This window comes from Protopterus annectens, chromosome 6.part0, assembly GCF_019279795.1.
Source record: "Protopterus annectens isolate FY-2018-M chromosome 6.part0, PAN1.0, whole genome shotgun sequence".
In the NCBI taxonomy this organism is placed as follows: domain Eukaryota; kingdom Metazoa; phylum Chordata; order Ceratodontiformes; family Protopteridae; genus Protopterus; species Protopterus annectens.
In genome coordinates this window covers 398,750,183-398,777,725 of record NC_056737.1, presented here as the reverse complement: position 1 = coordinate 398,777,725, position 27,543 = coordinate 398,750,183, and the positions used below count along the sequence as shown (strand labels likewise).

Below are 27,543 nucleotides of genomic sequence, written 5' to 3'. Positions count from 1 at the left end.
TTCATGCCACATGAGTGGTCTCTCAAACAAGCAGTAGTGGAAAAAATTTTTCAGAAATGGGGTCGACCTTGCTGCGATCTTTTTGCAACACCTCAAAACAGCAAGTGCCTTGACTTCTTCACTCTCTTCCCGGCCACTCCCCAGAGACGCTCTAGTCCACGATTGGCCCCAGGGACTTTTGTATGCCTTTGCCCCCTTTCCATTAATCACTCAATTGATTCAGAAAGCTACCGCCATGAGAGCCACCATGATCATCATTGCCCCTTACTGGCCTCGACAGATATGGTTTCCGTTCCTGCATCATTACCTCTTGGGGAAGCCCTGGCATCTGGACCCAGTGCCAGATCTCTTGACCCATCAGTCGGGACAGCTGCACCACTCCCTCCAATCTCTCAACCTCACAGCTTGGTTGCTCCAATTCCAACCATAGCCAAGCTTCCCCTTATTTCTCATTCTGTGCGTGACATACTTCTAGCTTCCCTAAAGTCATCTACCAGAAGGATTTATGCCAGCAAGTGGAAGCGTTTTTCCTTCTGGGCAGAAGCTAGAAATATAGATCCTTTTACTGCCCCTATCCAATCAGTCCTAGACTTTCTAGCCGAGCTGTTTCACTCAGGGTCTTCTTCCTCCACCATCAGAGTACAGTTAGCGGCTATTTCGAACTTTCATGTAGGCTTTTTGGACTACAGTATCGTGTCCCATAAGCTTTGTAAAACCTTCCTTAAAGGTATCTTTTTGCTTAAGCCCCCAATTAGGGACCCCCCACCGCAGTGGGACTTAAATTTGGTTCTAACTTCCTTGATTCTTCCCCCCTTTGAACCTGCGGCTTCCTGCTCCGTGAAATTGCTCTCTTGGAAGACTCTTTTTCTAGTCGCCATAACATCTGCAAGAAGAGTATCAGAACTTCATGCCCTTTGTATTCGTCCACCTTATCTAGTTTTCCATAAAGACAGAGTGTCCCTCAGGACCAACTTGTCCTTTTTACCCAAGGTTTCTTCTGAGGCGAATCTAAACCAGACTATCGATCTCCCAGTTTTCTTCCCCAACTACTCCAACAGAGCAGAACAAAAGCTGCATTTTCTGGATGTTCATCGTCAGCTCCGTTACTATCTGGATAGAACCAAGCAAGCTAGGAAATCTGAGCAGCTCTTCCTATCTCATGCGGCAGGGAAGAAAGTCCTTCCAGTTTCCAAAGTAACCCTTTCTAGATGGCTGGCCTCTGTGATTACTTTCATGTATGACTTCAGACGCCAAAAGCTACCGTCAAGGCCCAGGGCTCACTCAACTAGAGCATTAGCCACGTCAATAGCTTTTCAGGCTAGATTACCAATAGATTCCATTTGTGCGGCAGCCACTTGGGCCTTTCCTCATACCTTTATCTCTCATTACAAATTAGACATGGCCTCCCGAAGCCAGGTTAATTTTGGTTCCACCGTTCTCAAGAGTCTGTTCCGATGAGCCACCCAGGGTGAAGGTGCTAGGGACGCGGTCCCATCCAGCAAGAATGAAGACGAGATTGACAACTTAACATTGAGAAGTTATGTACCTACCATAACGTTCAATGTTAGTTGTCTTCTTCTCGCCTTCTTTCTTGCGTCCCACCCCCCATCCCCCTAGCCTGGACAGACCTAAGGATCCTTGGGGATCTTCTTCCTGCCTCAGTATTGGCCCCCTTGGCTGTCCTTACTGGTAGCTATAGGTCTAGGTGACTTACGAGTGAGGTTTCCTCTTCTCCTTATTTTGGAGATCAGAACTGCTATGGTTTCAGCTATCAAACGAGATCTGGGTAGTTAGCACCTAGCATTGTGGGATATAGGGTAGCCTCGAGCCGGTATAAATAACTCTCGAGCTTTAGTATAGGCCGAGTCGGAGCCGAGGGTCGGCTCCGAACCCATCCAGCAAGAAAGAAGGCGAGAAGAAGACAACTAACATGGAACGTTATAGTAGGTACATAATTTCTCATTTTAGCCCACACGCATACAAAGAAGGAAATATTTTTAGATACTTCCAAAAATTGTAGTACCTTACGTCTTTGATCATTCTACCCCGGCTAGGTAAATCATATGGGGAGTAGTGTAGATGTTATATTTGAGGTGAGAGTCTGAACTTTTAAAATTCTTTTGTCACTACTGGAAGACTAATGTAGGACAGAATGTGCATATGGAGGAGGGGAACCTTGTGGTACTTTCCAAGAGTTTTCTCTGTTTTAGGCACTTTAGCTTCCTGGAATGGCATTGGATTAAGACCTAGTTCATGTTGCTGTCATGCCACCTTAGCTGTTTTTGCTTGATTTTACAGGAAGTTACAAGTCTATTCAAAATACTGCTAAGGATTTTTTTCTTTCATTTGCCTTTTTATTAGCCTATTTACACATGTTTGTCTTTGTCTCTACTTTAATATTGCTGTACAGTTGAGAAATAAATGTATGTGTGCTTTTATTCTAGTGTCTGGATGCAAGTCGACCTTGGCTCTGCTACTGGATTTTGCACAGTCTAGAACTTCTGGATGAACCAATCCCGGACTCTCTAGCATCAAAGTAAGCTGTTGACATATTTAGTGTTACCAGTGCTTGAGTATTTATTGCCCTGTGGTTTAAGCATAAAATAAAAATGTACTGTATAACCAAACCATTTTGGCAGTTTCCTGTCCAATAGTCAACTTTCAGAAGTGTCACTTTCCAAATAACCTTATTGGTAATGGACAGTTCATTCTTTTCCAAAGCTGGACAATTAAAATGCTTCAGCACATAAAAATATTGCTGTATTGTCAGAAGTATTCAAAGTAATTAGTTTATCTACTGTAAAACAGATTTTTTGGGGGAGGGGGGTATAACTGTAAACTTCTTAAAATCAAGAGTAGGGGACAAAAGCATCACATCATGGGCACCCTTAGAATGTTATATTACTGACTAGAACAGTAACAAAAAACATTTGAATTAACCTGCATCTTCAGGAGTCTAGCTGTAATAATTGACATTATTTGTTGCCTCTAATCCACTACCTGATGTCAAAAAATCATTTTCAGGAGGAACTGTACCAAATATTAGCCCGTACTTAGGGATATCCATAAAAGTTAGGGACAGTTGAGAGATGTTTTGGGGGGATACCACCTTAGTTATAATCTTTTGAATATTTTGCACCTGTATAGTGATAGAACAATATATCAATTGTTTTTGAAACCTCAGGAGTTGGTAGCACTGATTTTTATTTTTTTCCCTCCTACTGACATCACCTCCCTTATGCAAGGTGCTTCCGACCAGCTCGTTTTGGATGTGTTATGTTGTGAATTGGTTATTGGCTGGTTTTGGAGGGTGGATGTCATTGCTTTTAATTCAGAAGGATTTTTGAATGCACAGCTTGCAGATGACCTCGGCTGATAACCCACTGACCTTTCTGCATTGCAGAGTAAAAAAGCTGCCGAGGGTTATTCGATAATCGCAGTGCTAGACTTGTCACAAAAGGAAAACTGCAAATGTTACAGTGAGTTTCATGGGAAATGTATTATTATTGAAGCATCTGGACTAGTAAACTGTGGCAGGTGACCCCTACTTTTTACTTCTGACTGCCTGGGTCTTGGGATGAATAGTTTTTCATATTTTCACTTTCCTTAAGAACTTTTACTGGAAGATTAAAGAAGCTAAGCACTGATGGCAGATTATTATTCTCCAAATACTTGGTTTTAGGCTTAATTAAGGTCTCTTTCAGTAATGTCTCATAGTGTAGCTTCAGCACAGAGGTTGCTTTTGTGAACACAGCTTTCTTATGTAGCTAATAATTGTCCTAAATAATTTGGTTAGTTGTGTTAACTGTCCTTAAAGTACCTGAAGGTCCTACAGTGGGACATTGTTTGGTTTATACGTTTTACCATATATGTCCATAATTTCACTTGGTTTATGTAGCATTCTTTGTAATTGTTCTTTTTTTTATACTATGTAAAGCTTTGTTTGGCCGATTTTGAGTGGGAATTAAGTGTCAGTATTTGATCAACCCACCTGCTCCGTTATTGGTTAGATAAGACGAGTAAACTTGATACACCCAGTAGCCACAAATTCATTAACTTTTTCATATGTTCTTCATAACCAGTGTTGCATTACTGACCTTTGGTTCTTCCTGCCATGCAGAAGCCCGCAGCCATCTTGATTTTCTAAATTTGTTTCATCATACCTACCCAACAGACATTCTTTGGCCATTCAGGCATCAGTATATGAAAGGGGTGTTTGGTGCCATCTTCAGTTCATTTTAGCCATGTAGTCCAGTGTGCTTCTACATTTACCAAATACTTGCAGTCCATCAGTCTGTTCATTTTTCTCTAGAGTTTCTAACAGACATTTTTAGATAAGTACCCCACTGAATTTCTTCTGATTAATGTACAAAAAATTAATAATGGCTTCAATCATGGGAAGCAAATCCTGCATAAGGACTTTCATTCTTTTTATCCGTTTTGTTTGGGGCCTTAGCACAACATTTCTGGTTGTCAGGATTTTGCTAGGTCTAGAGTTAAGACTCTTAATCATAGGGCTGAAGACTTCATGGTACACATGGAGTCCTTGGACTCGGTACCTTCTGCTTCTCCACCTTCTTCTGCTGCAACCACCATTTTTCTACCATGAAAAGACAGAAAACCTGAAAAAAAGCACTCTGCAGACAGTGGCAATCCAGCTGTGTCTAAGTCAACTGACCCTGGTGCAGTGCTTTTGTAGCCCCTAGATCTGACAACTACCAAGCCTGAGCTTTCAGGCATGACCCCTCGGGAGGCTGCAGTGGCAGCATTCCACTCGTCTTTGCCCTCTCAGACATCAACATCTCTTGGATCTTAGGTCACTCAGTATGTCTCGGCTTCTAATCTTCGAACAATGGTTACCAAAGGAGATGGTTCATCTTTTATAGTTTTGCAGAAAACTGTTTGAATGTACACTGATAGATCAGATGTTACCTGGACAGGACAAAGTTCCCTAACAAAGCAGCTCAACTTTTCAGAAGGAAAAGAAGGCAGACCCATTTCCAAACAGACTATCTCTAGGTGGATAGCAAACTGCATCACCATCTATTATGCCCATTTTGGTAAACCAGTACCAACCCATGTTGTCAGGGCTAACTCCACCAGACACGGTGCAGCCACCACTGCCTTTCTATCCTGGAAGCTGCCACACTGACATTTGTCCACACCGGTACTAAACATTATCATTTAGCCATTGCCTCCAAGACTAGGGCAGGGTTTGCAACTGCTGTCCTACAAAACTTGCTTTTCCAAGGGCCAACAGACAGCCTGCCTCCTAACTAGTAGCATTGGGACCCCTCCCAAGAATCAGTACTTCATCATTAACTACGAAGAGCATAGTACAGTTGTGTCACACTTATCATAATTGTAGATGAGATGTTCGAATAGATCAGTGTTGCAGGACAAATACTCACCCTCCTACCCTTCTCCTAGCCTCTTCCCATACTTGGGGGCATTTCATATGGGTAGTTCTCAACTACCATCATCCCATACTCTTACTACTTGCACTTAGTTGGTACTTTCCCCTATGCCTGTTCAAAAAAATTTGTCACCTGGAAGGGCTGTGCTGTCCTCAGGCAACAGACATCTGTTCATTCTCTACAAAGACTTGAAGGTGGAGCCACCGGATGTTCCTCTTATACCCTTATTCAAACATTGGCCATTTGATGTCTGTCTGCTAGGGATGATGAAAACACACTGGAAATCGGACTAGTTGTGTGCTTCTGCATGGCATGAAGATCCAAGGCTTAGTACTGCAACACTGATCTACTTGAATATCTACAATTATGGTAAGTATGACACAGCTATAGTTTATTAATTTTGCTGTATTATGTCAAAATGAATATTTTCACCAGCCCAGAACTTTTTTACCCATCACTAATGCTGTCAGTATAACTGACTAATTTTGCCTTTTAGGCCTTCCTGTTGTCTTGCCTTTGGAAGTTGCCATTGCTTGGTCTGGACAGTTGGATTATGGCTCTACCATGTCTGCTGAATGATTGTTTGCTGTATTTTTCATAGTCTGGAAGTTGCTTCCTTTCCTGTAACAGTATTCATATCAGTGGCTGTATCAAGAGCCTGTAGTCTTTTTCAAGAAATAAGTAAAACGTGTTATGGAAGCCCACCACAGGCTGTTCAGAGCAGCTTCTTTGGTTTGTTCCTTCACAGTTGTGTTGGAGGGCCTCCAGCAGCAGAAATAATCCAACATTATTTGCAGTTAATACTAAGCACCTCTGCTGGAATGCACCACAACACCTATGAGTACTGTCCATGCCACCATCGGTCTTTTCATTTGTCTGCTGCCCCTTCACCACTTTGTCTCAATCAGCTGTCTAAGATTCATTCAGAGGTATGGTCTGATAATTGAAGTCCGTCATGAGAGGACAAGGTAGGGCAGTTACATATGGACTTAACTTTATTGTAGGCCTAGAGGGAGATTTTAGTGTCAGTTTCTTCTGTACCTCTGCTGTCTCCATCCTCTATTCTGAAGCCTTTAGATCATACTTGGCCTTTTTTTGTCTTTTCATTTTGGCCTGGGTACATATGGTTTCTTTTCCCACCAAAGTTGAAGCTTGCACATGTTTGTGTCTTAATTGGCATATGGGTCTGAGGAGGATTCAGTGCCAGCTCTGCCTTTACAGACTACATCATGCAATTAATTACATCTCCAAGGAGGGCCCTATCAAACCCTTCTCTGTGTTTTCAGTAAAATTCTGTATGTATGGGACATATCTGTTTGAAAATGGATGCTTAGATATTTTGTCCTATATAATTCTTGCCGCATGGGGGGCCCCCCATCACACACACACACAATAAATTGTCTGAGGTTGCGTTTGTGCCATCTGCTGCAGAGGTCTTTAAAAAGTAGGATGTCAGAGGGTAGCTGATTCAGCGAGTTTCTCAGATGTTTCAGCATTCCTTCTCAAAATTTGTCAGGAGTTTTACAGTTCTCATGCACCATTTTATAAAAAGCAAAATAAGCAAGACAGAGCAAGCTGCTGGCAATCAGACATTTAAAAAGCAATGGGGGCACCAGAAAGAAAGGAGGGATCACCCTAAAAACATTAACAGTCCAAATCTGACTATTTATAGAATGTTCTTCCCTTTCTCACCCTGACAAGCCCTTAATTTTCTTCCAAAATCTAGTTCTCCGTTTTTTTGTTTGGCATTAAGTAGCCTCAGACAGATGGTTACTGAGAGTGATTCATCAGAGATACAGATGGCAGTGGGAATGTCTTCCTCCTTTTCAAGGGGATTTCTTCTCATTCACCAGGTCAAACCACTTTTTTCCTTTCTGTCATTCAGTTTCTACTAACTTGGGGACGATAGAAGCTGTCCCTTCTTCTTGGGAAAGGTTTTTATTACATAATTTTTCTGGTACCAAAGAAAGAAGCTGCTTTGAGGCCAGTTTAGATCTTTCTTTTCTAATACTGTGAAAGTTCCAAAGTTTGAAATGTTATCCCTTCATGACCTGTCACCTGTTATGCACCCCTTTTAAGTTTTTAGTGATCCTAGATTTAAAGGATGGCTGTCACATTCCCATAGCACCAGATTTCAAATGCTTTTTAAGGATTTCTGTGTCTGGATCACACTTTCAGTTCTTTGTATTACACTTTGGGTTATCTACAACTTCAGGGCTATTCACAAAGTGTCTAGCTCTAGTGGTAGCCTACTGCAGACAGCAGGATATTCCAGTTTTTCCATATTTAGACAAATTGCTTGATTTTGCAGTCTTTTTTCCAAGTGTTACGAATCTCTCACTTAGGTGAGAGAGAGCTGTCATTCTCAGACTGAGGTTTCAGGAGCACATCCAAAAGTCTTGTTTGTCTCTTTTGCACATGGTTGTTTTTGTTGGATGCCTTCTATATTCCTCAAAGAGCTTTTCTTCCACATGAAAAAGTAGATTATATGTAGATGAAAAGTAGATTATATGTAGATATATCATTTTCCCAGTCAGACCAAAGCCTCAGCAAGGGAATTTCTCAAGATACTAGGTTTCGGGTCTATATTATATTGCACGCTCAGAAGAGCGAACGACACATAATCGACCCCATGTAAGCGAAAGCTTACAACGTCAAAACCTCAGAACAGTGATTTTTTTTCCCAAGGGAAAAAAAATAACTGTCCCAAAACAAAAACAAAAAAAAAACTATAAATATTACATATACAAACTCCGAGATCGTACTACAGTGCCGAAAAGGCAAAATAGCGAAAGCGGCCAGACAAATTCTTTCCCAGGGAAAGAATTTGCTGAAAAACCGCTTCGCTATTTTGCCTTTTCGTGCTTTTCAGTTCGACAAAGACTCATTCGACAACCTGTGTTTGTGGCAGCGTAATAGGCAGCCTAGGTTTCATGGTATCCATGATTCCTTTAGCTAGGTGAGAAAAATTCGGTGGTACCTAAAATCATTATACTGGGGAAACGGAAAGACAGTCTAGAAAAAGAATATGTAAACATTTTAATAGTATTCTTTATCAGGATTCAAAAAATGCTGTTTTTAGATATTGACTTGTTCTAATTGTAGTAAATTCTTTATCATAGCTTTGGAAAAAGTAGCTTAATATGCTAGGGGAAGGTGGTAGGAAAATAACCTGTTGTATAGGGACCTTTTATGGCAAGTTGTTTTGAATGGGGCACAGCTTAACTGATAGTTTGTGGAAATACAGGGTACCTACCTGAGTCTCCACATTCACTATCATATGTTCTTATATCAGTTTACTCTGTTACCTGATTATTTCCAGCCCCCTCGTAAGATCAACTAACAGGGTCTCTGCCCGCTCCACTCCCCACCCGCCCCCAGTGGTGCTACCTTTATTACACACGCAAGCTCTTCCCATCTTTGCAACAGCCAACCACAGCACTAAACCCAACACTACCTCCTCCATCTTCCCACTGCTATCCCTCCTCCTCAGCTAACATGTATAAGCATACCATACCTATGCTCACTGCATGCACCCTCCTTGCATAACTTACATCCTACCAAAACTCCATCATTTCCCCACTCAACCACTACCACTGTACTCACACCACCACTCATGTCTCACCCTCACTCAGCTCCCCTCCCACCAACTCAAGAACCATCCCTATGCACCCCCCCACGTATTCTATCAACTATATTACTGAAGCAAAAAGCATCCCTACAACTTAACATAGTAACCCTCCCACCATACCTATTACCCACAGAGCATAAACAAACACATTCTAAAACTGTGAAAACTAATAACCACATGCATATCAAAACTAGCCCTAAGAGGCGACATCCACCCCAACCGTGGCCCAGCCATCTCCAACCCCACTCCTGATAATCAGACTAGAAACCACAACTTCTCCCAAATCACAGCCAATAGAAAGCCAAGTGTCCTTCTACTAAGCCAAAATATTAGAAGTATAGCCAACAAGGTCCATGAACTCCGTGCCACCATAGACTTGTACTCCCCAGATATAGTCATCCTGATAGAAACCTGGCTAAAACTTCACATTACCAGTGAGCAAATTCTCCCTACCGGTTATGGCATACTAAGAGTAGACCGGCTAAACAAGAAAGGAAGTGGTATAGCTATAATATTTAAACAGCATCTAAGCATCCAGATCTTAAAAACATCAGCTCCACAAATAGGCAGTGAAGAAGTAATATATACCAACCTCAAAATAAACCAGAATAAAACCATCAACATAATTGGATGCTACTTCCCACCTGGCCAAAACATCCCTCCACTAGAAAACCTCCTCAGCTGGACTACCCACCATCTCCCCCAAGAAACTATAATTCTAGGTGATTTCAATATTGACTGGCAATCCTCTTCTGGCAGCCATCCAACGCATCATCCAAATCTTCATGGCTTCACCCATTTAGTCCAATCACCAACCAGGATAAATAAAAACTCCAACAAGCATACTACCCTGGATTGGATACTAGTCAGTAAGAGCCCCCAGTCATATATAGCAGGTTGCTTATCTAATAGCCTCAGTGATCACTCCCCAACATTCCTACTCAAAAAACACCTATACCAAGTTAAACCTGTCATCTACTGTCAAATATATAAAAAACAAAGCTTTAACCCACTCAAATTCATCTCATCCCTCAAAGAATGTAACCGTCATCCTCTAAAGTACCTCAGTCTTGATGACTCAGTTGAATTTTTTAATACTGCCTTCCTGAGCATCCTTAATTACCACGCTCCCATAAGACTTTCCAGAACCAAAGCACAACCCTCCCCATGGCTACAGAAAACCACTAAGTCAGAAATGAAAAATAGGGATAAAGCCGGGGAGAACTGGCGCAAAACCAAAACCCCCTCAACTAGACAGAAATTCCTAGTACTACGCAATAGAGTCAAAAAGCTAATAAAACGGGACAAATTCCAATACTACCAGTTTGCCCTAGACTCCTCCCAACACAACCCCAAACAATTCTGGGCCTCCATAAACTCCATCCTCCACCCAGGTAAAGTCAGTACCCCTCCTCTTAGCATCCCTCACTCCTCCGAAAATATTGCTACCTCATTCAACACACTTCACACAAACCATACTATCACTAGCTAGATAACACAACCCCCCTCCACTCCAACCCACATCTTCAACTAGTAATCTTCCCACTGTCTTCTCTTTTTCTCCTGTTCCTACCTCCAACATAAAAAAAAACTCTTAACTAAACTTAAGCCCACTAAATTAGCAGCAGACAACCTCCCAAGTGAATACCTACAAATCGCAGCTGATGCTCTAGCCTACCTAATATCCATCTTGATTAACTGATCTCTGTCAAAGTTACGTTCCCACACTATTGAAAGTGTCACATATAATTCCCCTCCACAAAACTAACCAATTACTGCCCCATAGCTATTCTCTCTCCACTCTCCAAAATACTAGAGAGATGCATACACTCTCCGGTCTCAGACTACCTCCTTACTGACAACCTCCTTTCCAATACTCAGCATGGTTTCCGACCAAACCATAGCATCACCACTGCCTTACTCTCCTTTACTAGCACTATCCTTCAGCTTAAAAACAATGGCTATCTCTCCTCTACTACTTTCCTAGACCTCTCTAAAGCATTCAACATGGTCCCACACAAATAACTCATCTCTGTCTTCAATAACCTATCCTTCTCTCAGTCAGTCACCAACTGGTTTCAGAGTTACCTGTCTGACCGCCAACAATCCGTTGTATGGCAGAATGACACATCTCCCCAACTACCTGTCTCAATAGGGGTTCACCAAGGATCCATTCTTGGACCCCTACTCTTCTCTATTTTCACCAATAATCTAGCCTCTGCCACTAAACATGGCACACACATACAATACGCAGATGACTCAACCATCATCTGCTCAGCCCAGTCCCTACCCAAACTGCAAAAAGTCACACAGGAAGCCTTTCCCTCTGAAACTTGGTTATCCGATGCCCAATTAATACTCAACCCAAACAAATCTAAAGTACTCATCTTCCAACCCACCAAACCTACTCAAAACAACTCTCACTTTAACATCACAGCAAAAGACAGCACCCAACAGAACACACCAAATTGCTAGGAGTTGAAATAGACAATAAACTAAAATTTGACATTCACATATCTATGACCATAAAAAAAGTCCACAAAAAACTAGGAGCATTATACAGAAATAAGCAACTTCTCACCAAAGCAGCAAAGATTTCAGTAGCAAATTCTCACCTTATCTCCACCCTACTGTATGCCTCTCCAATATATACCAACCTAAGGCAATGCGATATAAACAAACGCCAAATTTGCCACAGGGGCATCCTACCGTAGTCACCACTGTCTCTCCCTTGCTGAACTGGGCTGGCTTGAGCTCCCTCACCTCCTTCAATGATATCAACTTGCAATTCGCCCACAAACTAGTAAACCATCCACTAAAAGTCCCATCCCTGCAGAATCTACTCCAACCCTATCGCACCACCACACCACTAAGATCCAGCAACAAAAATCACTCACAGGTCACTAAAGCCAATAACTCTGCTGGAGAAGCACTATTCTCTTGCACCATAGCCAAATTAGGGAACTCCCTCCCACCCACAATTACCTCTGTACCATTATGCATCCACGTCAAAACTTTACTAAAAGCGCACCTAAAAACATGCTGGCTATGCCTTTGCAACTCTCCCTCTAATATCACCCACCCCATCCACCCACTACGTTTCTTTCCACCCCAATAACTACCTTGATTATCGCAAGCTCAGATGCTCATAAGCCTAGCTACTTATTATACAGCAGGAACTTCTTATTGTAACAATTGTTAATGTCTGTTATATACTTCGAAGATGATAAAGATTCTAGTTGTCTACTGATGTACTATGTTCTTCATCTGTAACTATGTTTGTAATTTTTAATTGCTATGTTGATCAAATTGTTAATTGCTATGTAAATCCAATGTAACTACTGTCTGTATATTTTAACTGTGGAGCTTTTCTCCCTGGGCCTCTACTGAAAATGGACCTACGTCCAGTCGGACACTCCTGGTCAACAAATGTAAATAAATAAATAAATGCCACTACACCACTAGACCTTAATGATTGGTTATTCATTAAATGTGTTTTAAATATGAAAGCAGGAAAGATTTGAATGCAACCTAAATAATAGGTTACAAAAATGTGTATGTTGGTTTTATATATTTTAAATATTTGTATATGTTTGAAATTCTTCTTTTATTTTTATGGTCTTTCATGTATTGTCATGTGATTATCTGACACTTGACTAATAATGGGCTATTTAAATGTTTTGCACACCTGTGGGTAGTATTTTGAAGGAATATTTGTTACTATAAATTAGGACGAAAGTGCTCAATAAATTCTTGCACAGTTGTTTTCCTGGAAGATTGTTGGTTAGTTTTCTGTTTTTTAAACCAGTATGGTACCAGAAACAGCATCCCTGGTCATTCCAGATTCCTGTTTTGGGATTTGTAAAAAGGGAACTCCTTTGGTGGAGAGACCATTTTTATATGAATTCTGATCTCCCATTTTCCCTTCCAGCTGCAGCATAGTCTGTAACTACATATCTTGTATGCTTGGAGAGCAATGTCTTATGGGAGTTAAAGTGCAGGGTCTAGGGAACAAAACAGACTGATGAACATATGTAAAAGATGTTGGCAGAAATAAGTACTCTCAACTCTCTAACATCTGTGGTCCTCAGCATCATAACATGTGATTATAGTCAGCACTACAGTAATGCTGTACATAAACAGGGAGGTTGGACCAGATCTTGCCCTCTGTATAGACTAGCCGTGGTAGCCTAGGATATAGCTTTTCAGCACAGTCTCACTCTACAGGCATCTTGCTTCCTGTCATAGTGAAATTTCTTTGCAGACAAGCTGAGCAGGACCAGCACAAACTGTTGTGAATGGAAACTGAATCAGGGGGTTTTATACTAATTGATCAGATATGTTAACTCCATTCACAACAGCCAACTACCAAAATGCTCCTCCTGGACTTCATGCAAGAAGAACTGGAAAACAGAGGTATTCTCTCTCCCTTGGCCAGGAATCATTTTTTATACTTTGCTACCCTTTCTACCAATTGCCAGGGGTCCTGCTGAAGATTCAGAAGGAGTCTCCAAAGATCGTTGTGATCACTCTCTTCAGGTCCAGGCAGCAGCAGTTCCATATTTTTGAAAGGCCAAGACAATTTACCATAAGCTTCCTCATAGACTGGACCTACTCACACAGGACAGGGGGTGTTTGATACTCCCCATCCTGAAACAACTTCATCTAACTGCCTGGATGATAGTCTTAATAGCTTCCTATTTTCTGCAAACGTGCAGCAGGTGTAAAGAGGGCAAGAAACATGCTACTGAAAAATCGTGTATTAATAAACGGAAAAAAATTCTAGTTGGTGCCAAGATGAGAACCAAGACCTTTTTAAGGCTAGTATTTCTGTGGTGCTGCAGTATTTATGAGAATTATTATCCTCCGGAATTCTTACTCCTCCATCAAGATACAGTTGTTGGCCATTTCACCATGTCTATGTAAGAGATCCCCCCATTCAGTGCATTCCCATGTTAAAATATTTTTGAAAGGGGTGTAAACAAGGGAATCCTTCTTGGGATCTCAACTTTGTTTTGTAAAAGTTATTTCCTGTCCCATGTGAACCAGCTAATCTGGCTCATCTAAAGTTCTTAACATAGAATATTTTGCTGATTACTCTGACTTCTGTAAGAAGAATACCTGAGTTGCAAGCTCTTATGGTGGGTCAATCTTGTCTCGTTTTCTACAAACCTACTGTAGGGTTTCCTTAAGAACTAAGTGATGCTCATCATATTGATCACTGCAGCAGTAGCCTTGGCTATAGAGGATATAACAGCAGGCCAGCTTCCAAAGCTTCAGGACATTTTCCATGCATCCAAACCCGAGATGAGCTGAGTAAAAGACACATTTGGTCATGAAGCCCTTCAGATCTTTACTGCTGCTGAAGAGTATGCTCCTCTGAGGGAATTGAGAATCAAAGGTCGGCTTGTGCTTTCCTTTGCTGGGCCGATAGGTTCCATTTGGGGGGGGGGGCCTTCCATTTTCTTGATTTTGTTGATTTATTATTTTACTCTTCAGGAAAGTTATTTTAAAGCTATGGGTGTCGTGTTTTAATTGATTGTCTCAAGATTGTAATGCACTTATAAATGGAGTACTCATTTTTTCCTGTCAATTTAAAAGCGGTGTAAAGTAACTGAAAAAAAAATTTCTGTAGAGAAATTGTTTATTTCACTTTTGTGAGCCAGGCATAGTGTTTTAAAATGCCTTTTACTATGTTTTTTACAGAAAAAATAACTTTTGTAGACTGGTAGTGTTTGCCAGCATTTGCTGTTTGTCTTCCCCAGGAAAGCGTCACCATTTCTGGCTTCACCATGAAACTAATGGCTCCCTGGTTGGTCTTCTTTTCAACCACAAAAAGAAAATAAATATGCAAACAGCCTTTACCACCACAGCAGGCTAGTAATTTGCCATGGTCTCAGGTGGGTGATTCTGCTGTGGCCATTTTGTTGTACTTCCCACCACTTGTCATGTACCCCACATACCTCTGGTGTATTACTTACAGCAAATATGGAGGGGGGTTAGTTGCATCCTCTATAGCAGTTGGGGTCTCCATTTTTGTCTTTGGCAACCAATGGTTTCAGTTAAATGGGTTCTGAAAATCATTCACCAAGGTTACATATGGCAGTAGGAAGAAATGCCTCCTTTCCAGAGGGCATCATTCTTCATCCTCCAGATGAGACTCTATTGTTTCTACCAGTTCTTTTTCGCATGCTGTTCCAAAGAGTGATAGAACTAGTTCGTCCTTCCCAGATGGGAATTTTTTTATTCATGGACGTTCCTAGTGCCAAAGAAGGAAAATTCTTAGAGACCAGTTCTGGATCTTTCTTTCCTAAACCTGTTTGTGATCGTGCCCTAATTCAGTTTCTTAAGATTTTGTGTTTCTGGATCTCCTCAATTCTCTGCTTACCCTTTGGAGTATCCACTGCACCAAGAATGCTCACAAAGTGTCTAGCTCCAGTTATAGCTCATTGCAGGCTATAGGGTATCCATGTTTCCAAATTTAGATGACTTGCTTTATCTTTGCAGAGTCTTTTTCAGTGTGTCATTAATCTCTTTCAGGTGAGAGAGCTCTTACACTAGCCGAGATTCCAAAGGTGCATTCAAAAGTCTTTCTTGACTCCTTCACACAGTGTTGTAGTCATAGACATCTCAGTTCAAAGATCTTGTCTTCAACAGGAAAAAATAGATCTTTATCTAGATCTATTTCTAATGTTTACCACTCAAGCTTCCATCACTGTGAGGGAATGCCTCAGGATTTTGGTTCTCATGGTATCTGTGATTCTCATGATACCACTGGCAAGACTCCACATGAGAAAGATGGTGTTATCTGCTCTTTGGTCCCAGCATCAAAACCTTTATCTTTTCAAATCCTGGTGCTGGGATATGTCAGAAGAGAAGTCTTTTGATGGAAGCAAGAGATGTCCTTCTATTCAGTGTTACAGTATTCTTTACATATGGGTGGTATTTTGCCAGTTGACCCGACGTTCGGCCTTTATACAAAAGCTTATTGTCACTGCCAGTACGTGGAACGTCGCATGAAGTGTCTGAGAATGTCAGCCATAAAAGGGACATCCGCATGTACCATCCTCAGAATAAGGTAGCCCCATGAGGAAAGTAATACAGTGCCACATCACAAAGAGTCATCCTGGGAAAGAACAAGTAGTAGGGGGAAGGCAGGAGGATAGAATACTGCAACATAGAAGAAAAGGACATCTATAGTTATGGTAAGATTTTACACATCTATTCTATGTTCTTCTGTTTAATGTTGCAGTATTCTTTACGTATGGGAGAGTGCAAAAGCTCAACAGGAACCCAAGGAGGAGGAAGGAATGGAGGAAGGATATGCAGAAGCATTTTCAAGAAATCCATGCAGAATTGCCCTAGCAAATCCTGCCCTGGATCTGAAGACAGTGTCTAGCTCCTGCCACAGGGACAGTCGGTTCCGCAGAGCTTCCAGTCTCCTCCACTTAGGGAAGCCCAGACCTCTTCTGACAAATCCCTGGAGCACCCCCACTGAGGGGGTCTCTCCGAAGAGAAGGTACAAAAGGAGGCACCTAGATTCCCCAGAGGAATCTCTCACAATGGACACAGACTTCGATGAAGGGGAGGGGTCCCCCAAATCTTCATCTGATGTTTCATTAGGAAACATATTAGAGATTCTTCGTCAGAGAGGTGGTTGGTCACCCCAAACCCCACCCCGTATAAGTCAGTGTCTTGGAGGCCTTCTGGACTGGCCCATCTGCATCCTGGGTATCCCTACCTGTAGATCCCCTAGTGGACCCGGTATCTGCATGGGCATGGAAGGAACCAGAATCGGCAGAACCTATTCCAAAAAGAGCAGACAAGATACTTGGTGCCCCAAGGACAGACCTCACTAGGCAAAGAGTATTCCATTAGATGCTGTGGTGGCAGCAGCCACCAAGAAAGAGTTTGCCCAGAAAAGCTCTACTGTCCATCCCCCTAACAGGGAGTGTAGGGCTATGGACAGATTCGGAGTAAGGGTCTACACTTCTTCCACCTTTGCCCTCAAAGCATTGAATTACCTTGCCCATTTTATCAGGCTACAGGCAGACTTAATTAAGGAACTCTCTAGTTCTTGCCCAGAGTCCGTGATGCCGGAGGAGCAGACTTCTGCTGTCCATTTCCTACATGTCCATGAGGTTGATTTCTCATGCTGTTGAGGGCATCTCTAAGGCAGCTGATTCCTGCATTGCCATTCCACGCCATGCCTGGATGCGGCTATGTGATTTCACGGAATTCTTTAAGGCATCTTTTGTCAGAGCCCCTTTAGACAGTTCCTTCTTTTTTGGACCGACTGTAAGTGACACATTCTTCTGCAGTGAGAAAGACGGAAAGAACCTGTCTGCCATGGGGATCCGCTTCTCTATCCCGCAAAGGTCCTTCTCCAGGAATCAGCACAGAGGAAAGAAGTTGCGGTTCAGAAAATCTCAGGGTCCTTTCCAGGATAATGAAGGAGATTTTCTCCCAGGGGCAGAGGGGAGAATAATTCCAGTGGTAGATGCTGCCCTCTGGGCAGAGGGGGTCTGCTGAATCTGGTATCTTGGGATTCTCCCTCAGAAATCCTTGCAGCATCTCTGAGGTGTTACTCAACTGTCCCTCTCTGGAGGCAGTCTGGGGATGATGCTTCTTGGACCTAGACACTGGTTAGCCATCACGAATGACTGATGGGTGCAAAGTGTTATAACCAGAGGCTACTCCATTCCCTATTTAAATTCCCCCAAGCCCAGACAACACCTCCTTGATGTCCCATCCAATCAGAGGGAGGCAGCAACTTTGGAAATTCCAATGTTGCTCCAAGAAAGAGTCATCCAGGAGGTCCCCTCAGGCCCGCATGGATCAGGTATTTACTCCCCATTCTTTTTAGTTCCAAAGAAAACAGGGAACCTCAAGCCCATACTGGACCTGATTTTCCTGAACAAATCGGTGAAACACACAAAGTTCAGGATGGACATGGTTCAGTCCATCCTTCCCTTTTTGCAGAAGGGACCACTGGATATACTCAGTAGGCCTGAAGGATGCGTACTATCACATCAAAATGAACAGACGCTCCAGAAGGTTCCTCCATTTCAGGCTGGGATCCAGTCACCTCCAGTTTTGTGTTCTTCCATTTGGTCTCACCAAATGCATGGCAGTAGTTGCAGCTCACCTCAAACTGCATGGATTCTACGCGTTTCCTTACCTGGAAAACTAGCTCCTAGTTACACAATCCAGGCATCTACTCATCCAGGCCAGGGATTTTCTCTTAGAACTAGCCTCTACCTTAGGGATCACCATAAACCTCCATTGCAACCTATGCAAATGATAGATTTTTATAGGGGCCAACTTGGACACAACCAAAACCCTGGCTTTTCTTCCACCTAACAGGATTCTCTCCCTGCGGGCACATATCAAACAAATGCTAGTAGCACCAGTCACTACAGCAAGTCTGGTTCTCAGGGCTCTGGATTCTATGGCTGCAACAATTGCCTTTCTACCAACAGCTCGCCTACATTTGAGAGTTCTCCAGTGGACTTTGTCTGTCCAGTGGTCTCTTCTGCATCATCCCTTCAATTATCCTGTGAAATTGTCTCTGGTGTTCAGAAATTCTCTTTTTTTGGTGGCTTCACGATCCAGAAGTGTCTCAGGGTCGACCTTTCATTCTTCCCACCCCCTTCTCCACGTTTACCACAGATACTTCCCAGATGGGGAGCGGGGTTAGGGGACATTACATGGGGCAAACTGTCCCTCAGAAATCCTTGAGACCAATCTGCATATCAGAGTTCTAGAGATGAGGGCGGTGCTTATAGTGTTGCAAGTCCTCCACTTCCTTCTTCTTCTGGGGCAATTGAGATTCAGACCGACAACATGTCTGCTGTTTTGATATCTCATCAAACAAGGTGGAACCAAATCTTATCCCTTTTTTCGAAGCAGTGAGAGTATGGCAATGGGCTCTCTCTACCATCTGCTTCCTAGTTGCAATGCACATTCCGGGGGAGCACAACATATTGGCGGACAGGCTCAGCGGGGTACTTCTGATCCTCACGAGTGGTCTGTGAATCAGTGGAAAACCAGATTTTCCTCAGATGGGATCAACCCTGCTGCGACCTTTTTTCCTCCCCTTTCAATAACAAGTGCAGCAGGTACTTTGCCCTAATCCTTCCACAAGGACAGTCACCAAGAGATGCTGTAGTCCATGCTTGGCCTCCCAGTCTACTTAATGCTTTTCCTCCTGTCTCTCTAATTCCCAAATTTCTTTAGAAGGCATACCAGTTGAAGAGCAAAGTGATCCTTATTGCCCCTTTATGGCCTCGACAAGTTTGGTTTACCTTCCTTTGGTCTCACCTAATGTGCCCTCCGTGGACCCTTGAACTATGTCCAGACCTTCTGTCTCGGCCTTCAGGCAAATTCACCCAGATCTTAACAGTTTGTGACTAACTGCATGGTTTCTCCAATTTTGATAATGGCTAGACAGTCCAGGCTTTTTTCCCCAGTCTAGAAGATTATCATTTCTTCTCATAAGTGAAAAATTTATAAAAGTAAGTGGAAAAGATTTTCCATTTGGGCCCAACCACATCACATTGAACTGTTTACTGTGCCCATTTCAGCAATCTTGGAGTTCCTGCTTGGTCTTTCATTTGGGGGCCAGTTTCTGTGCTGTCAGAGTTCAGTTAGCAGCCATTTCTAATTTTCACATCGGAGAGAATGTTACATCTTTGATTCTTCCAGACTTTGCAAAACTTTCCTTCTTCTATCAAGGATCCTAGTCCCTCGTGGTATCTAGTTCTTCAAGCTTTGACTTTACCCCCCCCTTTGAACCTGCCACCAAGGCTGAATTGAAATTCTTGTCCTGGAAAACAGCCTTTCTAGTGGCTGTTACTTTGCCCAAGAGGGTTTCTGAGCTTCAGGCGCTATCTTCCAAACCTCTCTCTTTTTTTCCATAAAGACAGAGTTACCTTGCGTAGTAATCCCCCTTTCTTACCAAAGGTTGCGTCAATCAATACTATTAATCTTCGTGTATTTTTTCCGAACTTTCAAAGTAAGGGTGAATATATGTTGCATCTTTTGGATGTCCATATACAATTGCAATTCTACCTGGATAGGACAAAAACGTTAAGGAAATCTGATCAGTTGTTCATTGCTTTTTCAGATTCCAGAAAAGGGAAAGCTGTTGTTAAAACTACTGTTGCTCCTTGACTAACGAACTGCATCATTCCTGTGTATTCATTGAATAATGTTCCTTTACCTAAACCAAAGCTCATTCCACAAGATCTATTGCCACTTCCCAGGCTTTTTGGTCCAGGGTTTCTGTAGAAGATATTTGTGCAGTTGCTTTGCGGGTGAATTCCCACGCTTTTATTTTGCATTAAAAACTTGACATCATATCTAGGAACAGGGCTGCTTTAGGTTCTACAGTGCTCCTGAATATCCTTCCATAAGGCCGCCCAGACCTACGTAGCTGGGAACTATGTCCCACAGGTTTGATGAAGCCAGAACAGACAACATCAGATAAAGAAGTTATGTACTCACCATAATGTTCCATCTGTGTTGTCTGCTTCAGTCTTCATCAACCTTCCCCCTCCTTCCAACTTCCTTATCTCTGAAGGACCTCATGGATTATTCTGGGAAGGTTTGTTCCTGTATTGAGCTCCTGAGCAACTTTTATGCTCTTTTGCCTTTTAGAATGTAATTTTAGCTTTTATGAGAATATTGCATCAAACTTGATATGAGGTTGTGAGAAAAGCTAGGCAGCATGGGTACACTGGTAGAAGCCCTAGCTTGGAATCCTAAGCTTCCTGATGGCCGAGTTGGTTCTGAGCTTGGAACTGAGAACCCACATGTTTGATGAAGACTGAAGCAGACAACACTGATGGAACATTATGGTGAGTGCATAACTTCTTTTTATGCTTTGAAATGTGATGTTTGCAGTTATTATGCAAACACTTTCTAGATGAGAGTAATGCATATTTTTATATTTGTTTCCATAAAGAGAGTATTTTCTTTGAAAGCATCCAGTTTTTGATTATAGGTTCATAGGTGTTTACTAGGCTAATGACCACAAGGGTCTTTTTAATTCTAGCCATGCATCCCAAATCTCTGACAAGTTCTGATACCCTTGATAAGTGCAAGCATGGGCCTGGGAGATGAAGCATTTACAGTTTACGTGTGTCCATTAGAGACATAGGTGCCAAACCAGGGATGAATTTCCAGTTTCCCATCCAATTGTCCAAGTTGCACTTGAATTGGGTTAGAAAGGAACTCTGCTTTACATGGATGCATTAGTCTCTGGGATACATACCTATCTCAATAGCAGGTCCTATTTATATCACAGGCAAGGTTTAAGTTTTTATAACGGGTAACTCTGGTGCATTTTGCTTTGTAGATATGCAGGAGGTCCATCAGTGCGGGGTCTGACAATGCCCTGTATGCCAGACATAGTTCTCCCCTCAAAAGCCTGTAGGAGACAGAATAAAGGGATATAGCCTTGAGGCGGCCTGCATAGGATATTTTACTTGTATCCTGTATTCTTTTAGTGAGAAACCTCTGAACATTCAGTTGTTGGATATGCCTGGTTAAGTACATACGAAAGGGGGCACTGTACTCAATGATAGGTCTGATGAATCCTGAATACAGTGGAACAATGAAGTAAATGCCAAAAAGGAGCAGTCCAAGGACTGATCCCTGAGGGACTCCACTTGTGACTGGCCTATTTGTAGAGGAGGACTCCCCAATTCTAACTTCCTGGGTCCTGTCTGTGAGCTAGTTGGCTATCCACCGGGTGACATGAAGGTTTGTACCCAACCTCTTCAGTTTGTCAACAATGCCATAGTGGGGTATTGTGTCAAATGGCTTGGCCAGGTCAAAGTAGGCGGTGTGAACAATTTTGCCCTCATCCTTTGCATTGGTGACTTTCTCAAAGAAGTCCACCAGGCTGAGTAGGCATGGTCTGACCTTAACAAAACCAAACTGGGTCGGGTGCAGTTTCTGGAGGTTTACTATAGCTCTATTGATCATCTCCGTGACAATTCTTTCCATGGCTTTACATAAAAGACTAGTGAGACTTGTGGGTTTGTAGTTTTCAGGGTTTGTAGATGGCCCACCTTTGTGCAGATGGATGACTGTTACCTTTCTCCATTCATGAGGCACGAAACCTGTTTGGTGGTTACAGTTAAATAGTAATTCCAGAGGCCCTGATCGGTCATGTTTCATGCTATTTACAAGGCATCTTGGGAATATTGTTTGGGCCATTGATGCAATGTTCTTGGTCTTAGAGAGATCGTTAAGGATCTGTTCCCTTGTGATAGTAGGGGGAGTTATATTTGATGATATTTCCGGAGGGAAGGTTAAGGGGGAGAGAGGGGTAAAGTTGGAGCTGAATTTATCAGCCAGGAGGTTTGCTATGTCTTCTGGCTCAGTATAGGTGGCTCTATTTACAATAAGCTCTGCACACAATTGTGTATTGCCTTTGAGGTTGCAGACATAGCTAAAGAATGCTTTGTGGTTGTCCTTGGCCTGGGAGGCCAAACTTGCCTCCAATTTGGCTTTGGTAGACTTTTTGTTCACTGAGTTGTTTGTTTAGAGTGATTTTATCCTGCTGGGTGCTGCACCTCCTACGTTTTGCCATCATTTTCTTCCTCCTGTTATACAGCCTATTGATTTTGTGATTCCACCAGGGTGGCTTGTTTTTTGTTAGTTCTGTACTTCTTCCTGGTGGGTAGAGCTGCCTGTCTGCTGCTATTAACATGCTTGTACAGGGTTGCTGTGAACAGTTCTGCATAGGCGGCAGCATTCTTAGGGTTTATGGGAGCTTGAAATTTTGTTAGTTTGTCACTTAATAGGAGGAGGTTAGTCTTAGACCAGTTCCTGAATATTCCAGGTTTAGCTGGGGGTCCAGGTTTTATTTTTATTTCAAAGGAGACCATTTTGTGGTCTGACCTTACCAGGGAAGACTTTACAGTAGGGGATGTGCAGCACTCTCCCATATTAGTGAGGACCAGGTCCAGTATAACTGCACCCTTGGTTGGTGTGTTGACTGGTCCAGGGAGTTTCTGTTTCTAAAACCCAGGAATCTCTGTGCATGTAGTTTTGGTGTCGTATAGGATTCCCAGTTAAGAGTGGGGTAATTAAAGCCTCCAATGCATATGGTATTGGGTTTGGATGGTTAGTGTTTCTAATAAGTTTAAATACATGTTATGGGTTTCCTGGGTCATGGAGGGGAGACCTATAGCTTCCAAGGAAGTGGTATTGGATTTTGCCTGTGGTGATTTGAACATGGAGCAGCTCAAGTGCATTGTCCTGTTTGACCAGCCTTGAAATATATTTATCTTTGCTGTAAATAGAGAGATCTACCTTTAGTCCTTGCCTGTGAAGTAGATGGCCTAAATGCACAGAAGGCGTTATAACCTAGCACTGTTGATGTGCTCTCCGCAACTTTAAACCGTGTCTCCGTGACTGGACAGATGTCAGCATTCTCTAGGGTAAAGAGAGCTTCTAGGGAGTGGAATTTTTTGTTTAGATTCCTAGCACTGAGCAGTAATACCTTTAGATTTTCTTGTTTTGATTTGCTATGCCGGAAGTACTTTCAGTTTGGCATTGCCTAAAAAAGGCACTGTAGGGGCAGACAATGTTTTAACTACTATTCAAAAGCCTAGCGAGGAGAGGTGCAGACCACCCCTGGCAAAGCAGCGTGGTCTGTTGACCATCTTCTTCCATGCTGACAAATATTGCACCCCCTAAGAATGACACCAGAAACTAAGCCAATTATTAAAGTCAATCATCTTTTGTTCATATTGTGGTATCATCCTTGAAGAAGGTAAAATGCTGCTCGATTCTAGGCTCATACCAGCCTACGACGCACATTCCCGAGAGCTCCATGATGTTTCTCTTCATATAGTGTAGGGAGGTACATCTCAGGTCATTTACTGCCACATGGACAATGACTGAGTCATATTGGTAATTATGGTCCAGTGACCCAAGTGCCTGCGGAATGTGGTGGATCCTAGCCCCTGATAAGCAACTGACTGTAACTTTCTCCTCACTCAGCCTGGTGAGAGGGACATCAGTGTGTCTCATGATGGAGTCTCCAATGACTAAAATGTTGGATTGTGTGGTGGCTTCCCCTATGGGCTTAGAGGTAGAGGCTCAATGAGATGTATTTCTGTGTGTTGATATTGGTGTTTTGAAAGAGCACATTTGGGGCTGCTGAGGCTATTGGTTATGTGTACTTCTTCTAGGAGGTCTTTGTGGTTTAGGAGGGTTACATTTAAGTGCCTAAGCATATGTGGGTTAATATGTCTGCTTTGAATTGTGCATGATGGGTGCAGTGTGTGTACTACTGACAAACTTATTGGCATTAGGAGTACTTTTATGTGAGAGCTTTGTTACTGTAGGAATTTTATTTTTTTAAACAAAGTTGTAGTACAGCCCATCTTTTTAATATCAAAATGAGATGCATTTCTACATTCACTGTAAAATTAGTGACTAAATAAATATATACTTTTTTTCATTCTCTCTGCCTGCCATCCATGAGGCACATATAATCTGAGCACATTCATTCGTCAGAGGGGTGAGAGAAGTCACTGGACAATGCTTTCTCCAAACAGATGAGAGACAGTTGCTGGGATATCATCCAGGCAGACATAAGGGTCTCCCTCCCACACTCCAGTAACTTCTAACTGCTTTCCTCAGTTTACAAGGGATGCTTAGTGCTGTTAGCCTATGGAGGAGGAGCATGAAACTTCCCACATGACCCCCCCCCCTATGATCTGTGCAGCTGTGTTGTGTCAGCACATCCCTCATACCCAGAGTGCTTGGCCTGCACCACCCAGAGATCCCACTGGTCATTACCCATTTGGTAAGCCAAGCTATCTCACTTTCACCTAAGATGCATGAATTGTGTGCCACTTAACTCCTATTCTCCAACCCCGTTCCCTCCAGCTCACATTTCTTCTAGTTGAGTATGGGTTGCCTGGATTAGTTAGAGATTTATCCATCTTCACCATGGGAGGGGTAGTATGGAATGTATCTTTAAAATATAATCAGTGGTTCAAGGTTTGTGAAAGTATATTATAGGCTTTTCTTTGGAGTACCTCAGGAAAGGAGGTAATGGATTGTGTTCACCCAAGGATATAATTCATTATACTAGGAAATTAGCCACATGTGAATATTTGACTTTGTGGCTTGACTTCAGAGTTTCGGGTATACTCAAAGCAGAGCTGGTCTCCTCCTTGCCCAGATGATAGGGGTATACCATGTGGTAGAAAGGGCAAAACAGCCTGTGTCATTTTTTAGCCCTTTTTTCCACAAGAAGAGATGGGTTATCAGTCTGTCTGTTCTTTTTAGCTGACTTACAGGTCAGTGACAAATAACCAGTTTGAGTGGGGGGCTTGTTGTTATTTGAGTGGGTTTGCAAATTGTATTGTGATGTCTGGATTTTTGTGAAATTGTTTAAATTTTTTGGCCTTTTTTCCTGTGGCATATGACATCACCAGAAGAAATTGCCAACAAATGTACCTGCAGGCGACTTCCTACTGCTGAAGGATTGCCATATTTTTTTTGTTGTTGTTAAGAGGAGAGAGAGAGATGATTATTTAAGAAAAGAAAAGGTCATGCTTTAATGAGCCTGGAATTTCTGTGCTTTCTTAAAAGTAGAAGCTTTTTGTACTGGTCTTGGGGGCATCCCCAGGAGAGAATTGCCCACTGGTGAACCAAAAAACAATAAAAGTAAAATTGATGCAGGAAGAAAAATCATCTTAAAATAAAATATGCCCATAAATGTTATGACTTAATGACCCATTAATCCTGTATAAGCCTGAGGGTTCCAGCCCTGAAGAGACGCAGCTTAGCACATGCCAGGACCTCATTGCACTTCCTCTTTCTTGATAGTTTTTAGAGGTAATCACTGGATTAAGGGTTGCAACAAAATCAAGCCTTTGTGGTTGATATTATTTCATCACTGCCAGACATCAATTAGGCTTAAGCTGCCTTTAATATGGTCTTTTACTTTTGAGATCCTGACTGATTTATTTGAACAGAAGACCCATAATTGTTTTCCATTGTATTTGCATATTCTAAACTTCTGCAGCAAACACTGGGCCTTCCAGATGTTCTTCGTGTTTCACTGTTGCAGTCATTACATTTTGGTTATCTGCTTGCAGGTTGCCCTTAGTCGGCCTGATTAACAAAGTCTTGGGTCTTGTGTCGATTGCTGTCCCTTCTTCCATGACGTCAGGTCGTCAGGGGTATAAAACATGCAGCCGACACCATTACATCAGTCTTTCTTGCCGTGCGGTGCCTGAAGCAGAAGCAGTTCGCAAGTGCCGGTCGGCCAACTCCTGAAATTTTCGTTTTCAAGTTTCAGAGCCGAAGTCTTCAACTAAAGCTAAGTACCCCAATGGGGAAACTTTTTCTTGCTCCTTACAGATGTCAGTAAAAGTTAATAATTGCATGCTTGTGGAAAGCAAATACCTCATAAAGATTTTTATTCGACTGTATTCCTTGCCTAGGCTCTGACCACAACGTACCTTGCTGCCAGTTTTGTGCTTTATTTAATCAGCGCACTATCCATCGTTGGTATATTTTCGCCTCTAAATATTTCGGTTCTCGGTTTAATTATCCAGAAATGTCATCTGTTAGCCATCCGACTACCGGGATTCTGGAAAAAATGCAACGATAAAGACAGAGACAGGCCGTCGAGGTCCAAAACTGCCGACAATGCTTCTCCTAAGTAAGTCGCCAGTTCTCCGTTACTCAGTGAGGCACTTTCGCAGCCCCGGATACCCGCTACTTCTGATTCACAGGCTTCTACTGAGACCCATTCAGAGTCCAGTATGCCACGAGATGCTTCAACTATGGAATCCGCGGATGTCCCTACCTTGGATGGATCCGGAGCCACTGTGCAGGCACTGGCTTCTGAGGGTGTATTCAGGCCTATGGACTTGCATATTAAATCGACGCCTCCTTCATTACTTAGGCCTAAATCTCGATCCATGTCTAAAAAACTGATGCCCAGGACACATGCTCAGGCCTCTATGCCTAAAAAACAAATAAGAATGGCTGAAGATCTAATAACTCTAATTAGGGGTAGCCAACCCCCCCCCCCCCCCTTTTAAGAGGCTTAGGACTGAGGTTGCTTATGAATCTTCTGATCAGGATTCTGTTTTTTTCTGACTCTTTTGATGATCTGGATTTGTCCTTACCTACTTATGAGGATTCTGATGCAGAGGACTCTATTCCCTCTGCTTCTCCTCCTGAGGATTTTTCTTTTGGGGAAACCTTACATACTCTAAGGGAGCATTTCCACTGGAATTTTTCTGATTCAAAAAAGAGGCTTAGGGATTTCCTTCTCCTACCTCAGCATAGGCCTTTAGCTATTCCTCCTGTACTAGACATTGTTGATGATGCTTTCTCGGAATCTAGTTTGGCTCCTGATTCCCTGCCTCCTGCTCCCAGAAAACCTGACAAATACAACAGGGTCCCCGAGTCCCACAAGTTCCTTTTCAAAAATCCTATTGCAGA

General features: G+C 42.5%; 1 protein-coding gene across 1 annotated transcript in view; it reads left to right on the top strand.

The window, feature by feature from the left end:
- Positions 1 to 27,543, top strand: part of LOC122804334 (protein farnesyltransferase subunit beta-like) — a 968,002-nt gene that overhangs the window by 205,425 nt on the left and 735,034 nt on the right. Inside the window, exon 4 of the mRNA XM_044074139.1 lies at positions 2,445 to 2,536. Within this exon, the coding sequence (XP_043930074.1) occupies positions 2,445 to 2,536 (92 nt within the window). The remainder of the gene's footprint in view (positions 1 to 2,444; positions 2,537 to 27,543) is intronic.